The sequence below is a fragment of the Typopeltis vanoorti genome, chromosome 17 (assembly GCF_054136105.1).
Source record: "Typopeltis vanoorti isolate ZY-2024b chromosome 17, IOZ_Tvanoo_1.0, whole genome shotgun sequence".
Taxonomy (NCBI): domain Eukaryota; kingdom Metazoa; phylum Arthropoda; class Arachnida; order Uropygi; family Thelyphonidae; genus Typopeltis; species Typopeltis vanoorti.
The window spans coordinates 1975159-1997423 of NC_143565.1; the positions used below are offsets into that span (position 1 = coordinate 1975159).

The 22265-nt window shown below is 35.4% G+C and overlaps 1 protein-coding gene across 1 annotated transcript in view; it reads left to right on the top strand.

Annotated features, from left to right (window-relative positions):
- l(2)k14505 (ATP synthase mitochondrial F1 complex assembly factor 2 homolog l(2)k14505) overlaps positions 1-22265 on the top strand; it is a 116990-nt gene that overhangs the window by 75928 nt on the left and 18797 nt on the right. The window contains exon 6 of the mRNA XM_090407318.1: positions 9890-10002. Coding sequence (XP_090263444.1) covers positions 9890-10002 — 113 coding nt within the window. The remainder of the gene's footprint in view (positions 1-9889; positions 10003-22265) is intronic.

The following is a 22265-nucleotide window of genomic DNA, read 5'->3' on the forward strand; positions in this document are numbered from 1 at the left end:
TTATGTCAAGGTCATCTTCTGGAGCATACACACTATACACAGAAAACAAACTGCACTACAATCAAATTGGTTTGTTAAAGTTACTGACCGACCACTACAACAATTATTGGCCTGACCTCTGGTGGGGAAAAAAAAATTATTCGTCAACGCTAGAGTCCTATTATTAGTGTTATCTGTTGGTTGTAGAAATACATTGGATGCAACAACAAGTCTATGTGTCTATCTATATACATATATTAACATCGCGATTATACATGTACATTCCAGCCAGTTGGTATGGAATGGTTTCTAATACTAGCTGAAGATTGGCTAGAGTCCTGACTTATGCTGGATCTTATATATTAGGTAGGCTGAATGTGTGCCATCCAGATCGTTGGAATTTTCATGCCATCTTTGTTGTTGATATTTGGGTGGTTTATCAGCATTTCACAGGCTTCCTTAAATTTCCTTTCATACTAGGTATGGTGTAAAGAGCGGGTGCTTTTCCAGTTGATTTCGTGTAAGGTGTTGAGCGCGTGATCTGAGAAGCCTGCTTCACCGTAATGGTTATATTTAGTGTGTGTTCTTTCTTACATATAGGGATTGTCCATCCTGTTTCACCAATGCACAGTAAGTTACAGGTGCAGCAGATGCAGTAGACTCCAGGATGTGCCAATGGGAGGAGAGGAGCTGAATATGGTTTTAAGTTTAGTGGGTGGCTTAAAGGTGGCATTGAGGTTATAATGTTGTAGGATTCTGTTGATTTTTACTGATAACCCTTTAATGTTTGGGATGGCTATGGTTTTACTGTAATCTAGATTTGTTTTTGTTGTTGTTTTATGGAGTATTTTATTAATAGTATTTTTGTTATAGCCATTATTTATGAATGTGTCGCTGATGATTTTTAGTTCTTGTTTCAGGGCTTGCTGGTTAGAGCAAATTGTTGTAGCTCTGTTTTTAAGGGTGTTAATGATTCCATATTTTTGTGATGGGTGGTGGTATGAATTAGCATGTATGTATTGGCCCGTGTGTGTCGGTTTTCAGTAGACCATGAAGGGTAGACTGCCTGAAGGAAGACGTGTGTCTAGGAATGGGAGCGCGTTTTGATTTTCGATTTCGATGGTAAATTGTATGCGTTCGTGTTGTTTGTTCAGGTGGCTAAGGAATGTGTTTAGCGTTTGTCGCCGGTGCGGCCAGATAGCGAACATGTCGTCAATGAATCTGAGCCAGACTGTAGATCTTAGCGTAGTGGAATCACGAGCCCTTTGCTCAAAAGTTCCCATGTAGAAGTTAGCGATTGGGGGGATAGTGGTGAGCCCATGGCTGTACCTTCTTTTTTGTAGGTAAAATTTGTTTTGTCGCCCGAAGTAACCAGACTGTAGTACGTGGGCAAAGAGGGCCGTAATGTCAGGCAGAAATTTGTTCTGTAGTAGGAGAATTGTGTCATTGATGGGGACATTTGTGAAAAGGGCAGAAACATCGAAACTGACTAATAAGTCGTCTTTGTCGCATGTTATGTTTTTAATTTTGTTTATAAAGTGTTGTGTGTTCTTTATGTAGGAGGGGAAATGACCTACCAACTCCTTGAGTGTTGATGCTAATTTCTTGGCTAAGTGGTAATTAGAGCTGTTTATTCCTTCCACAATTGGTCGAAGCGGCACATTTTGTTTGTGTATTTTCGGGACCCATGTATTCTGGGGGGGGGGGGGGGGCGTAGTGGGGTTTGAGTTTTTTAACCATGTTCGGTGGCCAAGAAGTGATGGACTTGAGTAGTTTCTCTGTTTTATCCTTTATCCTGTTTGTTGGGTTATAATTTACCATCTTATATGTGTTGTTATTGGCTACTAGTTGATTCATCTGAAGTATGCATGTTGACCTGTCAAGGACGACAGTGGCATTGCCTTTATCCAATTTTGTTATTATTATGTCTTGGTTGGCTTTTAGACTTAATTGCTGCTAGTTCTGTTTTTGTGAGATTGTTCTGTATGGTTTTCTTAGTGTTCAGGACATTACTAGTTTCTAATCATATTTTATCGACTATATTGTTAGGTAGGAAACTGATGCCTCTTTCTATGTGGTAGATAAAATCCAATTTGTTTACCTTCGTAGTTAAGTCCTTTATTCAGTAGCGTAAGTTCGCGCTGTTCAAGATATGGCTTGATATGTTCATCACATGGTTCTTGCTTGCCGGTGGTTGGTCGCTCCTTCTCTGCCTTCTTTGTTGTTCATTGTTGATATCGGGGAGGAGGTCTCCTGATTGGCGCCACCATATTTCGCCGTTGTTTCAAACTGTGGAATTTGGTCTTGAGTTTTTCTTTATTCTTTTCCAGGGTATATTTGGCTGAATTGTCAGTAATTCTTTCAAGTACTTGTAGAATGTCTAGATTAATATAGCTCAATAGTTCAGATGACAATTTTGAAACCAGGTTTTGAGTTATTGCTAGGTTTGGCGGGCTGTTTGGATCTGTTCTCTAAGCATTGCTTTTTCTGTGCGGTCATAAATACGGAGTGCTTTAGCGGACGTAAATGTCTTTTTCAGCCTGATGCAGATAGGAATAAGGTTATCGTCTCTGCATCTCTTTAAAAAGGCCAGCCAATTGATCAAGGGGGAAATACGTATCTTTAACTTACCATACTGATTGCAGCACTTGTGGATATCATTTCCATGGATGATCTGAATCCTTTCTTTTAAGCTTACACGGTGATCCGAATACATTTTTGAAAATTATGGAGACAACTATCGTGTTTGAATAAAAACTTTAGTTTAATATAACTAAACTCTACATTCGACGTTTCGACCTTTATGTCAAGGTCATCTTCTGGAGCGTACACACTATACAGAGAAAACAAGCTGCATTACAATCAAACTTTTTCCACCAGAGGTCAGGCCAACAATTGTTGTAGCAGTTGGTCAGTAACTTTAACAAACCAGTTTGATTGTAGTGCAGCTTGTTTTCTGTGTATAGTGTGTACGCTCCAGAAGATGACCTATTTCCGCTATAATCACTTCCAAAAACTTAGAAATAGGCTATGCCTATTTCTAAGTTTTTGGAAGTGATTGCTGTTAATTGGTTATAATTTTTTATATTTTTATTTATTTTTAAATTAATTATACATCTATTTCCACATCTCTGAACTCTAATATAGTTTCTTCCTACTGGACAGTTGTGACTGAGACACAGGATCGTTCTTATATTCAGAATTTAAACATTGTTATCAGTTTTTCTGTCTTCTCCCTGAAAGAAGCCCATCATGACATATTGCTCAAAATACACTCATGTCCAAAATCTAAGGATGAACACTATTTCTGAAGATTACAACTGCAAGTCAGATAAATCAGCTGGTGGTAATTTGTATAACTGACAATTTTGAATATAAAGCAGGTACACATACAAATTTTTGAATCATGTGCAAATGGATCACATGATAGCACTCAACAGGATAAAAGCCAAAAGGCTGTGCTAAGTGAATTGTGTTTGAAGAAAGCTCAAAGCTGTTTTTCTGAAAGAATAAAGTTGGAAACTTGGATGTCTCAAAGACATCATGTAGAAGATTTCATGTAGGGAAGAATTATTGGAAAGCTTGAAGAAGTCTGCAGAATTGCTGATATTGCCAGAGAGTTTGGATACATAGTGTTATATCCAGCTTCTGAGCAGGATTTCAAACTAATGAAATGTGTTCCAGACATTTGAACTAAGAGGTCACTCTTGCTCTACCACAGAGCATTTAGTTATAACAGCAAAATGTAAGTTACACACCATGACAAGTTGGCTCCATTCAAGCACAGCACACAGATATCTCGACAAATTGTGGTAAGACATCTGTGTCAAGTAGGCCTGAAGGAATGTAGTCTGTGTTCTTTTATCCACAGTTCATCATAGAGCATGTTTTCAGTGGTGTTGGATCCATAAAAATTGGACAAGACACCAATAATCTGGTGTACTCTTTACAGATGAGAGTTGCTTTAATTTTTCCTCCAATTCTAGACAACGCTTGATCTGGTGTGAAAGTGGTACTTACCATCACGAGAACGTTCTTGATAGGGATAGATACAGCAGTGCTAGGATCATGGTGTGGGGAGGCATTATGCTTAATGGACACACCAAGCTACAGTTGCTGCTGGAAAAAAGGACTGACTAGTGAACGATATTACAATGAAGTTTTCTTTAGCATCATGTTTGATTGTTCCATGGGTGTTGTAGGTGAAGAATTCATTTTTGTGGATGATAATGCCACGCCACATCATAAAAAGGAGTGGAGATACTTCTGGAGACCGAGGTTATTAAATGAAATTGAGTGGCCAGCACACCTGCCAGATCTCCTTCATAGAACACGTTTAGGATGCAATAGGGATACACATTGCTGCTCGAAAACAAGGCCTTTTCTTGTAGATAAACTTATACATTGGTTACACGTGATTTGTTGGTTACACAAGAAGGTTAGCCAATATGGGATTATAAAAACTCTACATAACAGGGCCAAATTAATCTGCTCAGATAAAACTGCCCTAACTACTGAACTTAACCTCATCCTTCACACCTTAGCCAATGACTACAACCCCCAAAAAAATCCAGAAAATATTAAAACCAGTTAACCACAATCCCTCCCCCCCTCCTTCATGACAGAGATTACACTAAATCTATCACCATTCCTTATATCTGGGGAACTTCTGAAAAGCTAACAAAAATCCTAACAAAATATCACCTGATTACCTGTTACAAACCATATAAGAAATTGGCATTCCTTATCCTCTCCACCAAAGACCAGCCACTTTCCCCTAGACCTACCTGGGTTATACCAGGTCCCTTGCAGTTGTAAACTGCTATGGCCAAACAGGCAGGATAGCTAATATCAGGATATCTGAACACAAAAAAAACTTCCCATGGTGCATGAGACTGCCCCAAATTTGGGAAGCTTTCATCCTAAGAACATCAGCTCAGCAGCCAAGACAACTCAATTTAGCCTGCTAGGGGTCACTTTTAGGACTCTAGGACCAACTTCAGTTTCCTTCTTCAGCATCATTTGCTTTTTGTTAGTGCCTGCATGCATATATCATAGTTTTATGTTCCCAGAATATGGCAATGTAACATTGCCAAAATACAGGAAGGTATTGATAAAGTTTTTTAATAAATAATTTAGTATACGTTGTCACTTCCTGAAAAATTTAAAAACAAGGCCTTTATCCTTGCTCTGAAGGAGGAGTGGATCAGTTTGCCTCAAGAACTCCTGAATCACTTAGTGTTAAGCATGGTATAATGTTGTGAGAGCTGCATCGTAGTTTGGGGTGGACATATTCCATACTAAAATGTCTCTCTGCATAGTTTTCTTTAAGCACCGTACATTAATTCCTTGACTGTGTCCTTAGGAAATTTGTAAATTTTGACAAAAATGTATTGCAGTTTAATTTCTATGAAATTTATAACACATTTTTTGTGTAATATAATTTATTAGTATGCTGGCAATAAAAATGTCCATATTTGGCCATAGTCATGAAAATATTTTCACATACAGGTAAAAATGTAGCTCATCCGTAGCTTTTGGACACCAGTGTATATGAATAATAAGTTATATTTAGTTGAAGATGTTCAAAAATATATATATATATATGTATATATACACTATCTACCGATAATTATCTGGATGCCCTGTTATTTGAAGTTATGGAATATTCCAGGTTTGTTAATAACATAAAAACTGGTGTACAGATAATAGGAAGCAGTATTTCGTTGTAGCAGTTGAATACAGGTGGTATGGCAACATGACATGAACTAAGTGACTTCAAGAGAGGTGTGATCGTGGGCTGTCACATTGGTGGCATGTCCATATGTGCCTTTGCTGCTCAACTGGAGCTTCAAGAATCAGCGATTGGCAATGCAATCAAGAAATGGAGACATTCTGCCATCACTAGTGCAGGAAAACATCCAGGGCAGCTGTTGAAAATGACTGACAGGGACAGGAGGGTGTTAAAATAGGTGGCATGCAAAAACTGGCTACAATAGGCACAGACCATCCCTGATAAGTTTCAGAGTGCCAGTAACACCATGGTTAGCACTAATACTGTATGAAAAGAACTCCATTTACTGACTTTCCATGGAAGAGCAGCAGCATGCAAGCCAATCATCACAATAACGAAAAAGGCTGCTATTCTGACCTGGTGTAAAGAGCAAGTGAACTGGACAATTGACGAGGGAAAATGGTATTCTGGAGCGATGAATCAAGGTTTACCTTTTACAATCTGATGTCAGGTTGTGGAAGCAACCTGGTGACTGCTTGTTACCACAGTGTGTTGTACCTGCAGTAAAGTTTGGTGTTGGAGGAGTAATGGTGTGGAGTACATTCAGCTGGTTTGGAGTGGGACCACTGTTCATTGTCTGTAGTTCCATGAAGGCAGCTCGGTACCTTGATATTCTGGATAATCAGGTGCTGCCTACACTATGGAGTTTTATGGAATGGTATGAAGAGATGGGTATTAAATGACTGCCCTGGCCTGCACAAAGTCCTTACCTTAACTGCATCAAACACCTGTGGGATGAATTAGAGCAGCGCATTCTCGATCTGTCACTGAACTCAGTTCTGCTTTGATAGAGGAATGGAGACAAATTCCACCTCTCTGCCTCACATTGGTGGAAAGCCTCCCTCAAAGGTTGCAGGAGGTGATCAAAGCCAAAGGTGGATATACTCGATATTAGGGCTCGCCTGGTAGTATAATTGTAAATTGCTAAAGCGTCCAGACAGTTATTGGTAGATTGTGTGTGTGTGTGTGTAGGTGAAACAGGGCACATAATTCTAGTTGAGAAAAAGGAATACAAAATGACACTTCAAATTTGATAGTTATGGAAAATCAGTCTTTTCTGATAATTCTGGATACTTCTTACCAACTTAACTTGAAAGGTACCTGTTTCTATTATATTATACCACAACTGGGCATGAACAAAAATTTAAAAGCCTGTGAAATTCTAATCAACCAATTTTAATCTCAATTAATAATGGCCTAAAATCTCAAGAGTATGGATGGCACATTCAGCTCATATAATGTCTGTTTCAATTCTCTCATAGACCTATACTCTAGGCAATATTTCAGATATTGATTTCTCTCCGTATGCGAGGGTGCCTGAAAAGTTCCGGCCTGACAATGAAAAAACAAATTTATAATTTCAAAATTATTTTTATTTTTCAACATAATCTTCCTTAAGACTAATACATCTATTCCAGCAATGCTCCAGCACCATTATCCCAACTCTAGTGGTTCTCAGTAAGATCTGCAAAATACCTCTGTATAGCTGCAATCACCTCTTGATTCAAAGAAAAATGCTGACCAGTGAAGAAGAGTTTTAGTTTTGGGAAGAGAATAGAAGTCAGAGAGAACCAAATCTGGGGAATAGAGGGGATGTTCCAACAATTCATAGTGCAGATCCCTTAATTTTCCCATTGCCAAAACGCCTTTGTGGGCATGATTGTTAAATTATTTAAGGAATTTACAACATACACTGGAATATTAATTAAAAGAAACTTTAATAAATACCACCTATATTTCGGTAATATCACGTTGCCATCTTCATGGGAACATACAACTATGACACGTGCACATGTCATAGTTGATGGGGTTATGAAAACACTATATAACAGGGCAAAATTAATCTGTTCAGATGATAATGCCCTAACAACTGAACTAAACCACATCCTTAACACTTTCTTAGCCAATGGCTACAACCCCCCCCTAAAAATATTAAAACCAGTTAACCACAACCCCCCCCCCCCTTTCATAACAAAGATTACACTAAATCCATCACCATTCCCTATGTCCTGGACACCTGAAAAGTTAACCAAAATCTTAAAAAAATATGACCTGACTTCTTGTTACAAACCATATAAGAAATTGGCATCCCTTATCCACTCCACCAAAGACCAGCCACTTCCCCTAGACCTACCTGGGGTATAGCAGTTCCCTTGTAGCTGTAAACTGTCCTACTTTGGCCAAACAGGCAGGACAGCAAATGTCAGGATTTCTGAACACAAACATTATATCCGGTTTCACCAATAGAGCCACTCTGGGCTTGCAGGCCATTCTCTGGATACCTGCAACAGATTACATTGGAAGAAAGCCACGTTAATACACTGCAGCAAATTTAAATATGAAAGATTGTTCATGGAATCAGCCTCAGCCATTAAAAAACTTTCCAAACCTCAACAAATTTGGGAAGCTTGTATCTTGAGAACTTCAGCCCAATAGCCAAGATAACCCAATATACCCTGCGAGGGGGGTTACCTTTAGAACTCTAGGAACAACAGTGGTTTTCTCTCTTTTGCCTTATTTGCTTTTTGTAGTGCCTGCATGCACTTGTCATAGTTGTGTGTTCCCATGAAGATGGCAATGTGATATTGCCGAAATATAGGAGGTATTTATTAAAGTTTCTTTTAATTAATATTCCAGTTTACATTGTAAATTCCTTAAATAATTTAACTGTCATATGTTACCAATGTATAAGCCTATCTACAAGAACCTTTGTGGGCAGGTGCATTGTCCCGATGAAAGATGATTTTTTCTTCTGCAAACCCGGTCTTTTCTCGTGAATTTTTTCATCTAGTCTGATTAAAGGATTGGAATAATATTCCTCTGTTATTGTTTTATCCTTTTCAAGATAATTAATAAACAAAATGCCTTTAGCATCCCAAAACACCGATGCAGTGACCTTTCCTTTCCTGCTGATGGAACCGATTTTGTGTTCTTTGGCACTTTGTTTTTTTTTTTGACTGCTGTTTGGATTCTGATGTGTAATAGTGAATCCAAGTCTCATCCATAGTAATAAATCGCTGCCCAAAATCAGTTTTATTCGTATTAAAACGCTCCAAGCACTTCAGAGATTTTCATGCGAGTCCGTTTTGATCTGCTATGAGCAAGTGCGGCACCCATCTTACACAAAGCTTTTTCATTTGCAATTCTTCATGCAAAATATATCATACCACATTCCTTTGAAATGCCTGTATTCTCAGCAATTTCATGCACTTTGACTCGCCAGTCATCCAAAACCATATCGTGCACTTGATCAATGATTTCTGGTGTTGTTACACTTTTTGGGCATCCTTCACGTGGATCATCTTCAAGGCTGGTATGGCCACATTTAAATTTGGCAGCCCATTTCTTAATTGTCGAAATCAAAGGAAAAGAGCACCCAAAACTTTTATGAACTTCAAATGAATTTCTTTTGGCATTAAACCTTCTTTTACAAAGAATTTTATAACCACACGATACCCAATTTTACCCATTGCAAGAGATACAGACAACACTTTTGCTTCATACAGCTGTATAAAACAAACTATTTGATAGAATGACTTGCAATTTCACATGGATGCTTATGACAGATATACCAACTTAGAAAAAAAAATCTTACCAGTGTTGCCATCTATGGTCGAGGCTGAGAACTTTTCAGACCACCCTCATAAGTAACAGTCCTCTATCTTCTGATGTAACATTTTCCCCCCTTACCAGAAGTCAGGCCAGTAGTGTTCTTAGATGATCAAATCAGTGATACTTTGGCATATTGTGTGGATTGTAATGTAGCTTGTCTCTTTGTGTGTGTGCTGAGGGTCAAAATGATGGGTGATTATCTTGGTTTATATACAAATTATTACTCCAACATGGTAGTTGTCTCTATAATTTACCATAATGAATTGTTAATGTGTCAATTTTTTTTTTGGTCTGAATTCAGAACTCAAATCAGTCACATTTGGTAGGTGGTGGTTCTTGCTTAGAAGGAATAAAAGAATTTTTGTTTCCTTACTCATAATAAAAATAATTAATGAATTTCTTACCAGGAGAATCTGTGCTTTTTATATAATTACTTGTTATATCTTAATTATCCTATTATAAAAAAAAAATGTTCATATCAAATATTTACTTATATGGTTTCAGATATCATGTTAGATTTGCTGTATCACACGATGTTATCACTTCCACAGTGACTCAAGAAGACAAAGCTGTTCTTCAGAAATATCTTTTATCTTACAGTGATTTTGCTCTTGTAGGTAGGTTTAAAAATATTTATAGTATTATTATTATTTCCAGATCTTCATTGAGTTAAAAAGACTGAAAGGCCAGGCTCTCTACACACCACAATTCTTATCATACTTTGCCTCAAATACATCCAGCATCGGTACACTTATCACCAGTTACTCCAACAATGTATTCCACTCATTCATCAGTTTTAGTGCAAAACAAAATGTACTTTTCAATACTTGACCCTTCATACACAGATTCCAGGAATTTTAGATATCATATTAGATTTTATTATCCCTTCATTTATCTTCTGATAAGCTCCTCTCAACAACTTCTGTCTCAATCATATTACCTCTTATCCTCCTATACAAGGCACTCAATTGTCCTGATGTTGAATTCTGCAATCTGATACAGTTATAATCATTTACCTCAGTTTTAAAAGTTACTCTCTTGGAGTATTTCAAAACTGCTGCAGCCCCCCCCCCTGTGGTCAAAGTTCAGACCTTACTTAAATTAAGGGGATATTAAATCCCACATTATTTCAAAGCTGAATAAGAAACTCAAAGATCAGAATCAAAGCGTTTCATGCCTAATATAGTAAACTATATAAAAGTTGGCAGATTGTAGCATAAGCTAAAGCATGTAGTTCAACACTAGGGCAATCATAGCAAAGGTGGGTAAAGTTCTGATCACTATTCTTAGTATTACCCATAATGTAAAACACATTTCCTAGGAGATGTATGATGTTATACATTATGGTGGAAGGTCACTACCCAGACCAGTTTCGACCTTTATTGAGGTCTCATCAGTGAGTAAGTAGACCAGATAATACTGAGGTTTTAGCGAAAAGAACTTATATACTTTGCTATATGAGTTGTCAAAAAGGTGCACCCATAAATGTTAATATAGGTTACCCATAATGTTACATCGCCGAAGTGAAGCCTATTGGCTCTTTTATTTAAGTAATTTTTGGGTGCATCTTTTTGACTACTCGTATAAGCAAAGTATATAAGTTCTTTTCGCTAAAACCTCAGTATTACCTGGTCTACCTACTCACTGATGAGACCTCAATAAAGGTCGAAACCGGTCTGGGTAGTGACCTTCCACAATAATGTATAACATCATACATCTCCTAGGAAATGTGTTTTACATTATGGGTAATACTAAGAATAGTGATCAGAACTTTACCCACCTTTGCTATGAATTGCCCTAGTGTTGAACTACGTGCTTTTGCTTATGCTGCAATCTGCCGAAACTTTTATATAGTTTGCTATATAAACTATATACTATAGCAGTGCTTCCCAAACTGTGGGCCATGGCCCCCCCTTGGGGACTGCAAGTTTTGTTGAGGGGGCAGTGAAAACAAATTTAAAATGTTTTAAGACTAAGTAGTTCTTTTATTAGTCTTAAAAGAAACATATTTAATTTCTATTAATTATTATTTCTTTTTTGTTATTTTTTATATTTTAATGGAAAAAATCACATATTGCTGTTGGTTCACAAATTTTGCTTCCTGTGCATTTCAGTGCTTAATGAATATCAGTAAATAAATGCTTATTCATATAAGTTTCATTTCAAAGGTATTGATAAGAAGCATACAAAAAAGCTTACAAACGCAAAATGTTGAATATAAATACAATAAATATAATATATGTCTGTATTACGATTTTTTTATGGGGGGGGGGCTAAAATATTTTAATTTTTCCAAAGGGGGCCTTTACATCCATAAGTTTGGGAAGCACTGTACTATAGTTTACTATAGTACAGTGCTTCCCATTTCATGCTATATTCAGCATGAAACTCTTTGATTCCGATCTTTGAGTTTCTTATTCGGCTTTGAAATAATGTGGGATTTAATATCCTCTTAATTTAAATAATGTTACATCGCTGAAGTGAAGCCTATTGGCTCTTTTATTTAAGTTCAGACCTTACATTTAACTGTTATTTATTAGTTCATAATACCAACCTTTTCAGGTCCTCTTGTAACAACTGCAACATTAAATCAGAACTCTCTCTCTCCCTGCCCCTTATCCTCCCCAGTTTAGCATCATTTGTAAATAGCTAAATCTGAAATCCTGAACTGTTCTTTTTCTTCCTATTTCTCTACAGCTCAAATTGAACCTTGGCCTTCTGTATTTGTTGCCTCCAACCCTGTCTGTCCAGGACATAACTTCTCCAGTTTGGAGACATTGCGATATGATGTTGCTATCTTGATTAATGGTATATGTCCATCTAGTTCTTGGTCTTTTACCAAGAATTTTACTATTTATAGTCTTCTTAAAATTTTAATTTTAAGAAGACTATAAATAGTAAATTAAAGTCTTCTTGAATTTGTATAGTATATTACTAGATATTGTGGGTTCTTTAGAGTTGGTATATCTCATGGTTACATCTGATCTTCCAGAGACCATTATCACTCCCTCAGCTAAAGGATTTTTCTTTCAAAGGATGAAATCAAATTCTCCACCCTCACCATACATATACATATTTCACATCCGTAGGTAACAGTTGGAGAAATTATCGATTTCTATATTTGTACTTTAGAATGAGAGAGGAAAGATTCTTATTGCTTGAATGCCGACAAGTAATAGACTAATTTGGAGGAAAATGGTTCATAGGAGATTATTGATAATGTAAACTTAATCATGTATTGCTATCATAGTAGCCTTAACACATGCATCATTAATTTCCTGATATGATGGTTCGTATATTTCCTGGAGCATCAATGTAATACATGGCTTGTAATCTGTTTATTCCAAAATGCATAACTTTACATTTCTTGACATTAAACTGACACCCATTAACTTTTGCCCATACTGGCAGCCTATTTAAATTGTCCTGCAAGCTCTCCTCATCACTTTGATTAACTACTACTCTACCTAATTTTGCATCATCAGCAAACAACTGAATATTTCCTTTTAGTTTATTTCCTATATCATTTATGTTTAAATTAAACAGCAATGGTCCCAGCACTGAATCTTGTGGTACACCACTAGTCACCTGTTTTTGCTTCGGTTCTGTCCCTGAATAAACTTGTGATGTTCTTCCATTGGGTGGTCTAAGCTACACAGGCTATTCCAACATCAAGTTAAAAAATACTGGACCTAGACTATCTCCTTGTTTTAATCCTTGAGTTATTGGAACTATATCAGTAACATATAAGGTACGCTGAGATATTGCTCATCCACATGTAAGCCAGCATGTATCTCCATTCACATGGAGATACATGCTGGCTTCTATCAGCCAACCATCCCTGTGTCTAAGCTACCCAGTTGCCTAACCATCCTCATCCTTTCCTTCAACTTCATCAATAGTTTGTGATGCAATAATTTTGTCAGAAGTAGTTGCAAATTCAAGATAAATTACCATATAAGTATCCCCTTTGCCAATGCAATTGTTACCAGATTTCAAAATATAATTTGTTTATATGAATAAGACAACTCTTTAACAAACCCATGCTGCCATCTTGCAAAGATTCCTATTCTCATCAGTTTTGTATTATGTATTATATCTCTAGATAACCTCTCCAACACTTCACCACCACACTAATATGTAGACCAGTTTATGGTTTTCTTGGTAGAAAACCAGTTTATGGTTTTCTACCAATTTGGATTCCCAAATCAGTGATAGCAAATTATGCAAAGATATTGTTTCCTTTCTTGCACTCTTAGAGACAGACTGCTTGGTAGACTCATATACCACTCTTTATACTCCTCATAAGTAAGCACTGACAAGCATTCCTTCACTCCTTCACACATTTCTTCATATATGTGGAGTATCCCATCCAGATCCACAGTCTTAACGTCAAGCTTGCTTAATTCAAAGTGCATATTATTCATTCACTAGTCTCCCTCCCTCCCTCTCTCTCTCTCGGTATTCAGTACTACTCTCCCACCTATCCACCAACATGAAATGCATGGACATGGACAAAATACTTACTGAACTTTTCTGCTATGTTCTCACTGTCACCTTTGTATTATCTCCAGTAACTGAAGTTGGTCTCCCATAATTCACTCTTTCTTCTGCTAACCATATAACTTTAGAATCTTAAGATTTTGCTTTGCCTTTACTAATTTTTTTTTCTTCCTTGCTGTACTCATTATTTTCCTGGTCTATGCTTTATACATCATTATCAAATTCCTGACATGTACCCACAAGAGGTGTACAGGATATGATAGTACTACATGAAAAGTTTACATTGTTACTAACTTCTTATCTACAATTTTCCTTCAAATCAGTCTGTTACCTGTCAGGACTCATTATCAGATCTTATATTTCTATCTTCTAATTGATACGGCACTTTTTACCGTATCAGTATATTTTACCATGCAAATAAGTATTCCTCAGCTACATTTGCAACTCTTTTCTATAAAATCATCTTCTATAGTTTCTACATAATTTCATGATTCATTGCCAATCTGATTATTCTTTTAAGAGGAATGCAATCTGATTCTGATCTATCTCCCTTTCAGTTAGCCATGCTACAGTAGGTTGCCAATCATTTCCTGAATTTGCAGGTCTCTGTTCTTTTTGTTGCACACAGCTGTTTTTTTTTTGGGGGGGGGTGCACCTGTCTTGCCACCTCCCATTTCAAAACTACACAGTTATTCTCATCATAGTCAGAAGGAATGCGAGTTAGATCCACTAGCTGGTAAATGGCAGCACTGGGAGGATAGCATCCAAAAAAGACAACTGAGATGAGAACCCTGGACTGGACTGAAAGATCTTAAAATAAAAAGGAATGGAACCTCCTTAGATTGCTGAACCTCTAAGGTTCAGCAAGCTAAGGAAAAAGGTGACAGATTTTATTGCCCTGTATGACTCATAAAACACACTGCTTATCAAAGGCCTGAAGGGGAATCAATTCCATGTTAGTCTCCACAGCAGAGATTTTGATTTCATGCAATATGAGTAATATTCTTCAACAGCTTTCCATATATGCTTAGCAATCCAAACCATCTCCATTTTGACAGTACAGCAGTAAAACAGTGTTGTGTCACAGACTGGCCTCAGATAATATATTGCAAAGTTTGCAAATACAACTTAGAGAATAATTGCAATGCTGAAATGAACATTAACATTCAAATAGACAAGCTTTGGAGTTGAATGTCCTTCATAACTTATTTTAATGGTATTAAACACCAAACGAACAAATTTATAACAAATTCTAGTATATCTTAGAGTGTATGAAGTTCCTTGTGATTGTGACTTGGCTTACTATGGGCAGAACATAAAATTACATTTCTACTATTATTATGAAAATTCAGGGCTGTGGACAGTAGCAGAAATGAGAAATAGAGTTGATATTGATAGAGATATACAAACTTATGAATGGGTCATATAGGATGCCAATAGATTGAATTTTTCATTTTAGGGAAGGTGAGGAGAAAATGCAATTGTATTCGTGGAACTTGTGAATGAATGAATGCAGTAAAGAATGGGGCAAGAGCTAGATTTTTCTCTCATAGAGTGCTGTGTGATTGGAATGGCTTGCCTTTGGAGGCAGTGAGTGCCATTAATATGAATGAATTTAAAAAAGTGTATGACAGGTGATGTGTGATATGTGGCCACTCTTGATGAGTCCTGATTCCCTGGAGCTCTCCGGTAAGAATAATTTTTGAAAGTTTGTAAATTGGAACTAGTAGAATCTACAATAAGTCTTAAAGGAACATTTTCTGTATGGATCTTTAGAAGTCCTCAAATCTTTTAATTGTATTTTCCTAATTACTTTGTACTTCATTTATTATGTTATTTAGTTTATTTATTTATGATTGTGTAGAGATGCATCAATGCATACCATTTATCATGTATAAAATATTAAGCTTCCTGAAGTACTTCTTTTTATCTTGCTGACTAAAGTACATCTTTTATCAATTCTCATTGTAAATGTATTGTTGTTATGCTTAAGAGAAGATGTAACTGCAAATTTGATTTCTACTTAAATTGCAAGGATGTACAGATTTAAATTAAATAAATACTGCATTCCACTTGCAATAGGATGTGTCATTACAAAGTCTTATCAGTATCACACATGAACTGAGTAATAAGAAAAGTTTTTGGAGCTATAGATGTGAAGGTGAAAACTTAAGGGAATCCTTTTCTTTCATGTTACATGGTGATCAGCATTCATTTCAGTAAAATTATGGGGACTACAACCGTGTTAGGAATAATTACTTCAATTGCCCAACGTTTCAACCTTCATATTAGGGTCATCATCTGAAGTATACTTGTACACACACACACACACACACAAAGACAAGCTATATTACATTTCAAACAATATGTTAAAGTGACAGTGATTTGATCCACTGTTATTCTACTGGTCTGACCGCTAGTGAAAAAAAAAAAAAAAAAGCTACATTAAAGCTATATTCTGTTTATAACATCATCAGAGAACAAATTCATATAGATAGTTTTGATACAGCAAAAGTGGTGGCCTAATCCATAATTTAACAAGAGTGTTGTTATTTTAGTTAAGATCCTAGATTACTTATAGTCCTGATTAAAATTAACTCTTAGACCAAAAGGTTAAGTGGGTAGAATATACACCATTCATATTCTTGGATTTTTAGACCACCATTATTGTTCAGATTAGGATGGTTGATAAGAATTTCACAGGCCTCCTTAAATTTACGTTCGTACCACATTTTGGTGTGATGTAAAAAACAGGTGCCTTTCCAGTTAGTTCTGTGTAGTGTATTCAAGGCATGATCAGAAAGGCTGGATTTATCATAGTTATTAAATTAAATTCTGTGTAATGTGTATATATTGGCCAGTATGTGAGGCTTGCAGTAAATAGTGAAGGAAAGACTGCTGGAAGGAAGACGTGACAAGTATATCTAGCAAAGGAAGTGTGTTCTGACTTTCAATTTTAGTTGTGAATTTTACGCATTTGTGCTGTTTGTTTGAGTGACTAAAGAAAATGTCTAATGTCTGGCAGCTCTGGGACCAGATAACAAAAACATCAAACATATCTTAGCCAGACTTGGGTTTTAAAGTAAAGCAATTTAGAGCACATTGCTCAAAAGCTTCCATATAAGTTAGCAATTGGGGGAGATAATGGTTGATCAAATCATTGTCACTTGGGCTTACTGTTTGAAATAATATAGCTTGTCTTTGTGTATATATGTATACCCTAGATGATGACCTTAATATGAAAGTAAAAACATCAGGAAATTAAAGTAATTATTCCTAACACAGTTCTCTCCATAATTTTACTGAAAGGAAAGCCCAATATTGATGATAATGATTTTTTTTTATAATAATAATTTAAATTTTTGAATATGATGTTCCTTAATTATTCTAAAATCTTTTTGGGCTGATTCAGAGGAAATTTTGTAGATTCTATTATAATCTTCAAGAGATAAAATTACCAATAGCTCACTGGAAATAGTTTTTTATAAATTTTTTATTAATACATCGATTAATAAAAAATAACCACATTTTAAAAGTAAAAACAATTAAATTGCATGCATATAGATCTGATATGCTTGAATAGATTGAAAAACTTGTTTAATATAACAGCAAGTAGCAATTACTTGTGCTCCTCTGCAGCATTTTAAAAACATTGTTTTTACATTTATAGTGCTTTTTACCATTTCAACAGATGTTTTTGAAAAAATAATATATTCACAGAGTATAAGAATATTACAAAATATAGATACATAAGAGGTAGGTGTAACTATAAGCAAATATCCTATTAGATGAAGTAGAATCAATAAGATTAGAGTTCATCATGCTAGTACTCAGGGACTTTATGGACTTACAAAAAAAAATGCATAAAAAAGTGCTCTTTTATAATTTATTGTATTGTACATTATATTGCTGTCCAACTTACAAACTTTCAAAGCATCTGTCAAAAGTTTTCTCCTTTTTTATTGGAAATTCTCTAACATTTCAAAAACTCAGATGGCTTCAAGATTTCTGGAATTATCTTTGATATAGTTCCGCCCTTTACAAATATCCCTCTTACAGATTCACAAAATCAGTTCAGTCCATCTAAGGATTAAATTTACTCTTGAAATTACTCATTCCTCTTCACTCCATTGGAAGCATAGGACCTTGACCACAGATCTCCATCTGACTCTTTTGTGCCTTCCTTCATCTCTGTCCAGCTCTTTCCAAGCTTTTCTCTTGAAATAGAAATCATCAGTTGCCTTTCATTCCTGGAAGTTTTCATCTAAAGGCAACCTGATGGCAATCTTCAGTTTTCAGTATACAAAAAGAAAAGATACAGGGTGGATGATACTGCTTCTCATCATCCATCTGATAAGTCAGCAATCTTCACAGCCTTAGTACTGACTCTCTTCTGAAAACAGAATTATCTTTTGGATAGCCTTGTTACACAGTGACTAAATGGATCCTTGACTTTAATCGTTTATATAAAACTTGCACATGCATAAGTAAATATATCCACCAACAGTTTCATCATCCTTCCCCAGCAGTATTGCATTATAAAAACTGTCAACAGAGAAAAATTGATTTGCTCCGATTACAGTATGCTCACTTCTGAATTCAACTATATAGACAATATATTTTTAACGAATGGTACATAAAACTACAGCAAAAATCAGAATCTGTATCTATGCTCCTAAAGACCAGTTTCAACATTTATTATAGCCAAACAGGCAGGACAGCAAACCTCAGGATCTCAGAGCACCAAGACTACTTCCAATTCCACCACTATATAGTGTGATAAGAAAACTATAAGCCAAAGAAGGTCAGAAAGAGAATATTCAAGATTTGATATTCTCTTTCAGTAAATATCAGACTACAAATGTGTATGCCATCCTTGTGGAGAATCATACAGAGTAATTTGGAGCGTTAAAAGGACTTGCTGTAGCTACTATTTGGGATCCATTGAAAAACAGGAGAGTAGGTCTGGATATCTAGTGATACTGCACATGATTTCAGCTTCCATTTATGCTACAAAAGTTAGAATGGATGTAGAATCGGTTTAATTTAATTTTTTTTTTTTTTATCTACTCTTACTCAGGACATCTCTCTTCACTGCATACTGCTTAATTAGTGATAGCCTTGGGCCAGCTTATCTCCAATTAGCTACCAGCAGAGATTGAACTGCCCACTCAGTCTCCAAAAAGTTAGATAGGGCTAGAGCTTATGGCTAGAGCGGCATCATCTGCTCCCTATCTATATGGGAATAAAAGGCATGGCATTAGCTTTTTTTTTTTAACTCTTCAAATACATAATGCATTCAGAATGGAGATAGCCCTGAAACATTGCAAGCTACAGCAACAATAACACAGGATGGCCTAAATTATTAACAGAATGGAGATCTATGGATTACAGCAGGCAAAGAGGAAGATCAAGGAAGAGATGGTAAGATGAAATTGTTAGGGTTACTAGAATACGATGGATGAAGAAAGAGAATAGAATGGAAAAAATTGGGGAGACATTTATTCAGAATTTACTGAACCAGATTGAAATAAAAGATTTTTACTCAAATACAACTCATCTGCAAGAGACAGCTCCCTCCTGCCCTGAAATTTATCCCATACACAGCCAGTGTTCCTACTCATCCTAATCATTAACCATCGCTCATTGCTTCTCTCCTCATTTCCTTGTTATCATACCTTACAACATACAGCTCTCCTGCTTTTTCTGTTTCACTGTCTTTGATAATACATTCAAATTCTGCACTGCTTCATTCACACTTGCAAATTATTTGCTCCAAAGCAATACCCTTAACCCTTCATTATTTTTTTTTTTTTACAGCTTGTCACTCTTTCTATTTGTCCCTTCTCTTATACCATTTGATGAATTGTTTGTTGTTTTTAATTTAATTCTGATCTCTCTTGTTATTGAGATATCTATATATCTCAATAACATATTGAGATATCTGAGCAAACTTTTTTTTAGGAAATTGAAATCTACTACTTGAAATAGGATATCAAACCATCATCTTTACTGTTTACTGTGAATTCATATCATCTTTGAAATGTCAGATGAAAATATATCACAATATACTCAAATTATTCAATGGATATTTTTTTTTTTTTTTTTTTTTTTTTTGTATATTTCTATACATTTTATTTCTAGTTTTCTTTGGATCCTCTTCCCTCCCAGTTTTTTTTTTTTGATATAATTGACACAGCTTCTAGTCACTTTTTACTTGAAAATCCCCCTCTCCACACTTCGGCCCAAAAAAGTTTAACACTCCTTGATCAAATTATGTATTTAAGAGGTAGAGGAAGTATTAGAGAAGATCCATGGATGAGTGGCTGCAACTGTGGAGTATTGAGCATCAGGATAGGGTTGACTAAAGGTCTTTGAATGAATGGTGGATGTATGGAATGAGTTGTCAGAATGAATACTGAATGCACCAACACTGAATGAGTTTGAAGTGAAATATATGAGGTATTGCAGGGTGTAGATTAGAAGGACTTCCTGCAGTTAGTCTAGTGACTTCACGGCAGCCTCCATACTTAAGAGTGTATTCATCTTTAACAATAGGGATGAATTGTTTGTTGCTTTTAATTTAATTCTGATCTCTCTCGTTATCTTCATATATCTGAGCAAACGTTTTTGTAGGAAATTGAAATCTACTAGTTGAAATAGGATATCAGACCATCATCTTTACTGTTTACTGTGAATTCATATCATCTTTGAAATGTCAGATGAAAATACAGTGGTATCTCGCTAATCTAAACCTCTTTAGTCCGAACCCTCCAGTAATCTGAACTGTGGTTTGAAAGTAAAGAAGTTTTATTTATTACTTATTAATATTTTGTGTACTATTTTTTTTATTTAATAATTATATTTTGAGTATTATTATTTATTTTATTATTATTAAAGTTTTTTCATACTGTCGATTGCACAGTTATACTGGAGGCCTATTTTGATTTATTATGTGTTCACATTTGCTTTTTTATACTGTACAGTACCTACTGTATTGTCGGCATGAATCACAAATATACACAAAAAAGAGGAAATTCAAAACGTGCATAATTTGGTTAAAAATATAAATCTAGAAGTTCAAATTTCACAAACAGATATTACAGAATCGATTACAGGTAGAACCGAAAGTGAATTCGAAATCAAATCTGATGCTGAAATTATAAATATGATGCTGCAGAATGAATAACAAATATACACAAAAAAGAGGAAATTCAAAATGTGCATAATTTGGTTAAAAATATAAATCCAGAAGTTCAAATTTCACAAACAAATATTACAGAATGGATTACAGGTAGAACCGAAAGTGAATTTGAAATCAAATCTGATGCTAAAATTATAAATATGATGCTGCAGAATGAATTAGAAGACGACGATGATAAAGAACTCAGAAAAAAAAATAAGTAAAACATGAACAGGAAGTTCACAGTTTTAACATGCGTATAGAATGGGCTGAGCAAAATGATACACCATTCCACAAAATTTTGTTGCTAATGCAGCTTTGAAAAGAAGCATTCGAAAAAAGTTTAGCTTCCAAGAAGCAAAAGAGAATCAGTGACTTTTTTTACAAAGAAATAAAAAAACTTTTTTGTGTGTTGTATACAAGAAAGTGATATTTTTTTATGAAAATTAAGTTACGTACTGAACTATGAAATTTTATTAAATCAGAATCCTCAACAATACAGGTACACACAAATTAAATTTTTAACTAAAATAAACTTGTGTACTGTATTATTTTTTTTTGTTTTACATTACAGTACATTAGCATTTATCTATCAGTTAATTTATTTACAGAATTAAATTGATATACCATTAGAATCTGAATATTTTTGTCTTAAATGCTAGTCATGTTGTCTTTTCGGGGGGAAATTCGCTAATCCGAAACTTTTCAGTAATCCAAACGAGCACGGTTTTTATTAGTTCGGATTAGCGAGATACCACTGTATATCACAAATATACTCAAATTATTCAATGGATTTTTTTTTTTTTTTTTTTTTTTTTTTTTTTTTTTTTTTGTATATTTCTATGAGTGTGGCAAAAGAGAGCAGAAGCAACATTTGTGATGTCCAGCCAGGATTATAAGTAAACAACCTATGAGGAAGGAAGGAAGAAGGAAACATTTTGTTTTCATCATTTAAAAAGAAAAGGATTTGAGTTGATTTTGTGATTGTTTCCCATTTGGTCAGAAATCAAATGGCAAAATAATAAATATCATTCCCACCCTTGAAAGGTTTAAAACCTATACACAGGACATGCTCATGATGTAGGAAGGCTAAGGATCACCTAATATGAAAATCTTATTGTAGAGGCCATGCATGGTACTTATTCAAGCCACTTCGGGTCTCCAACATAAAGAATTTCACAAACATTTGTGCCA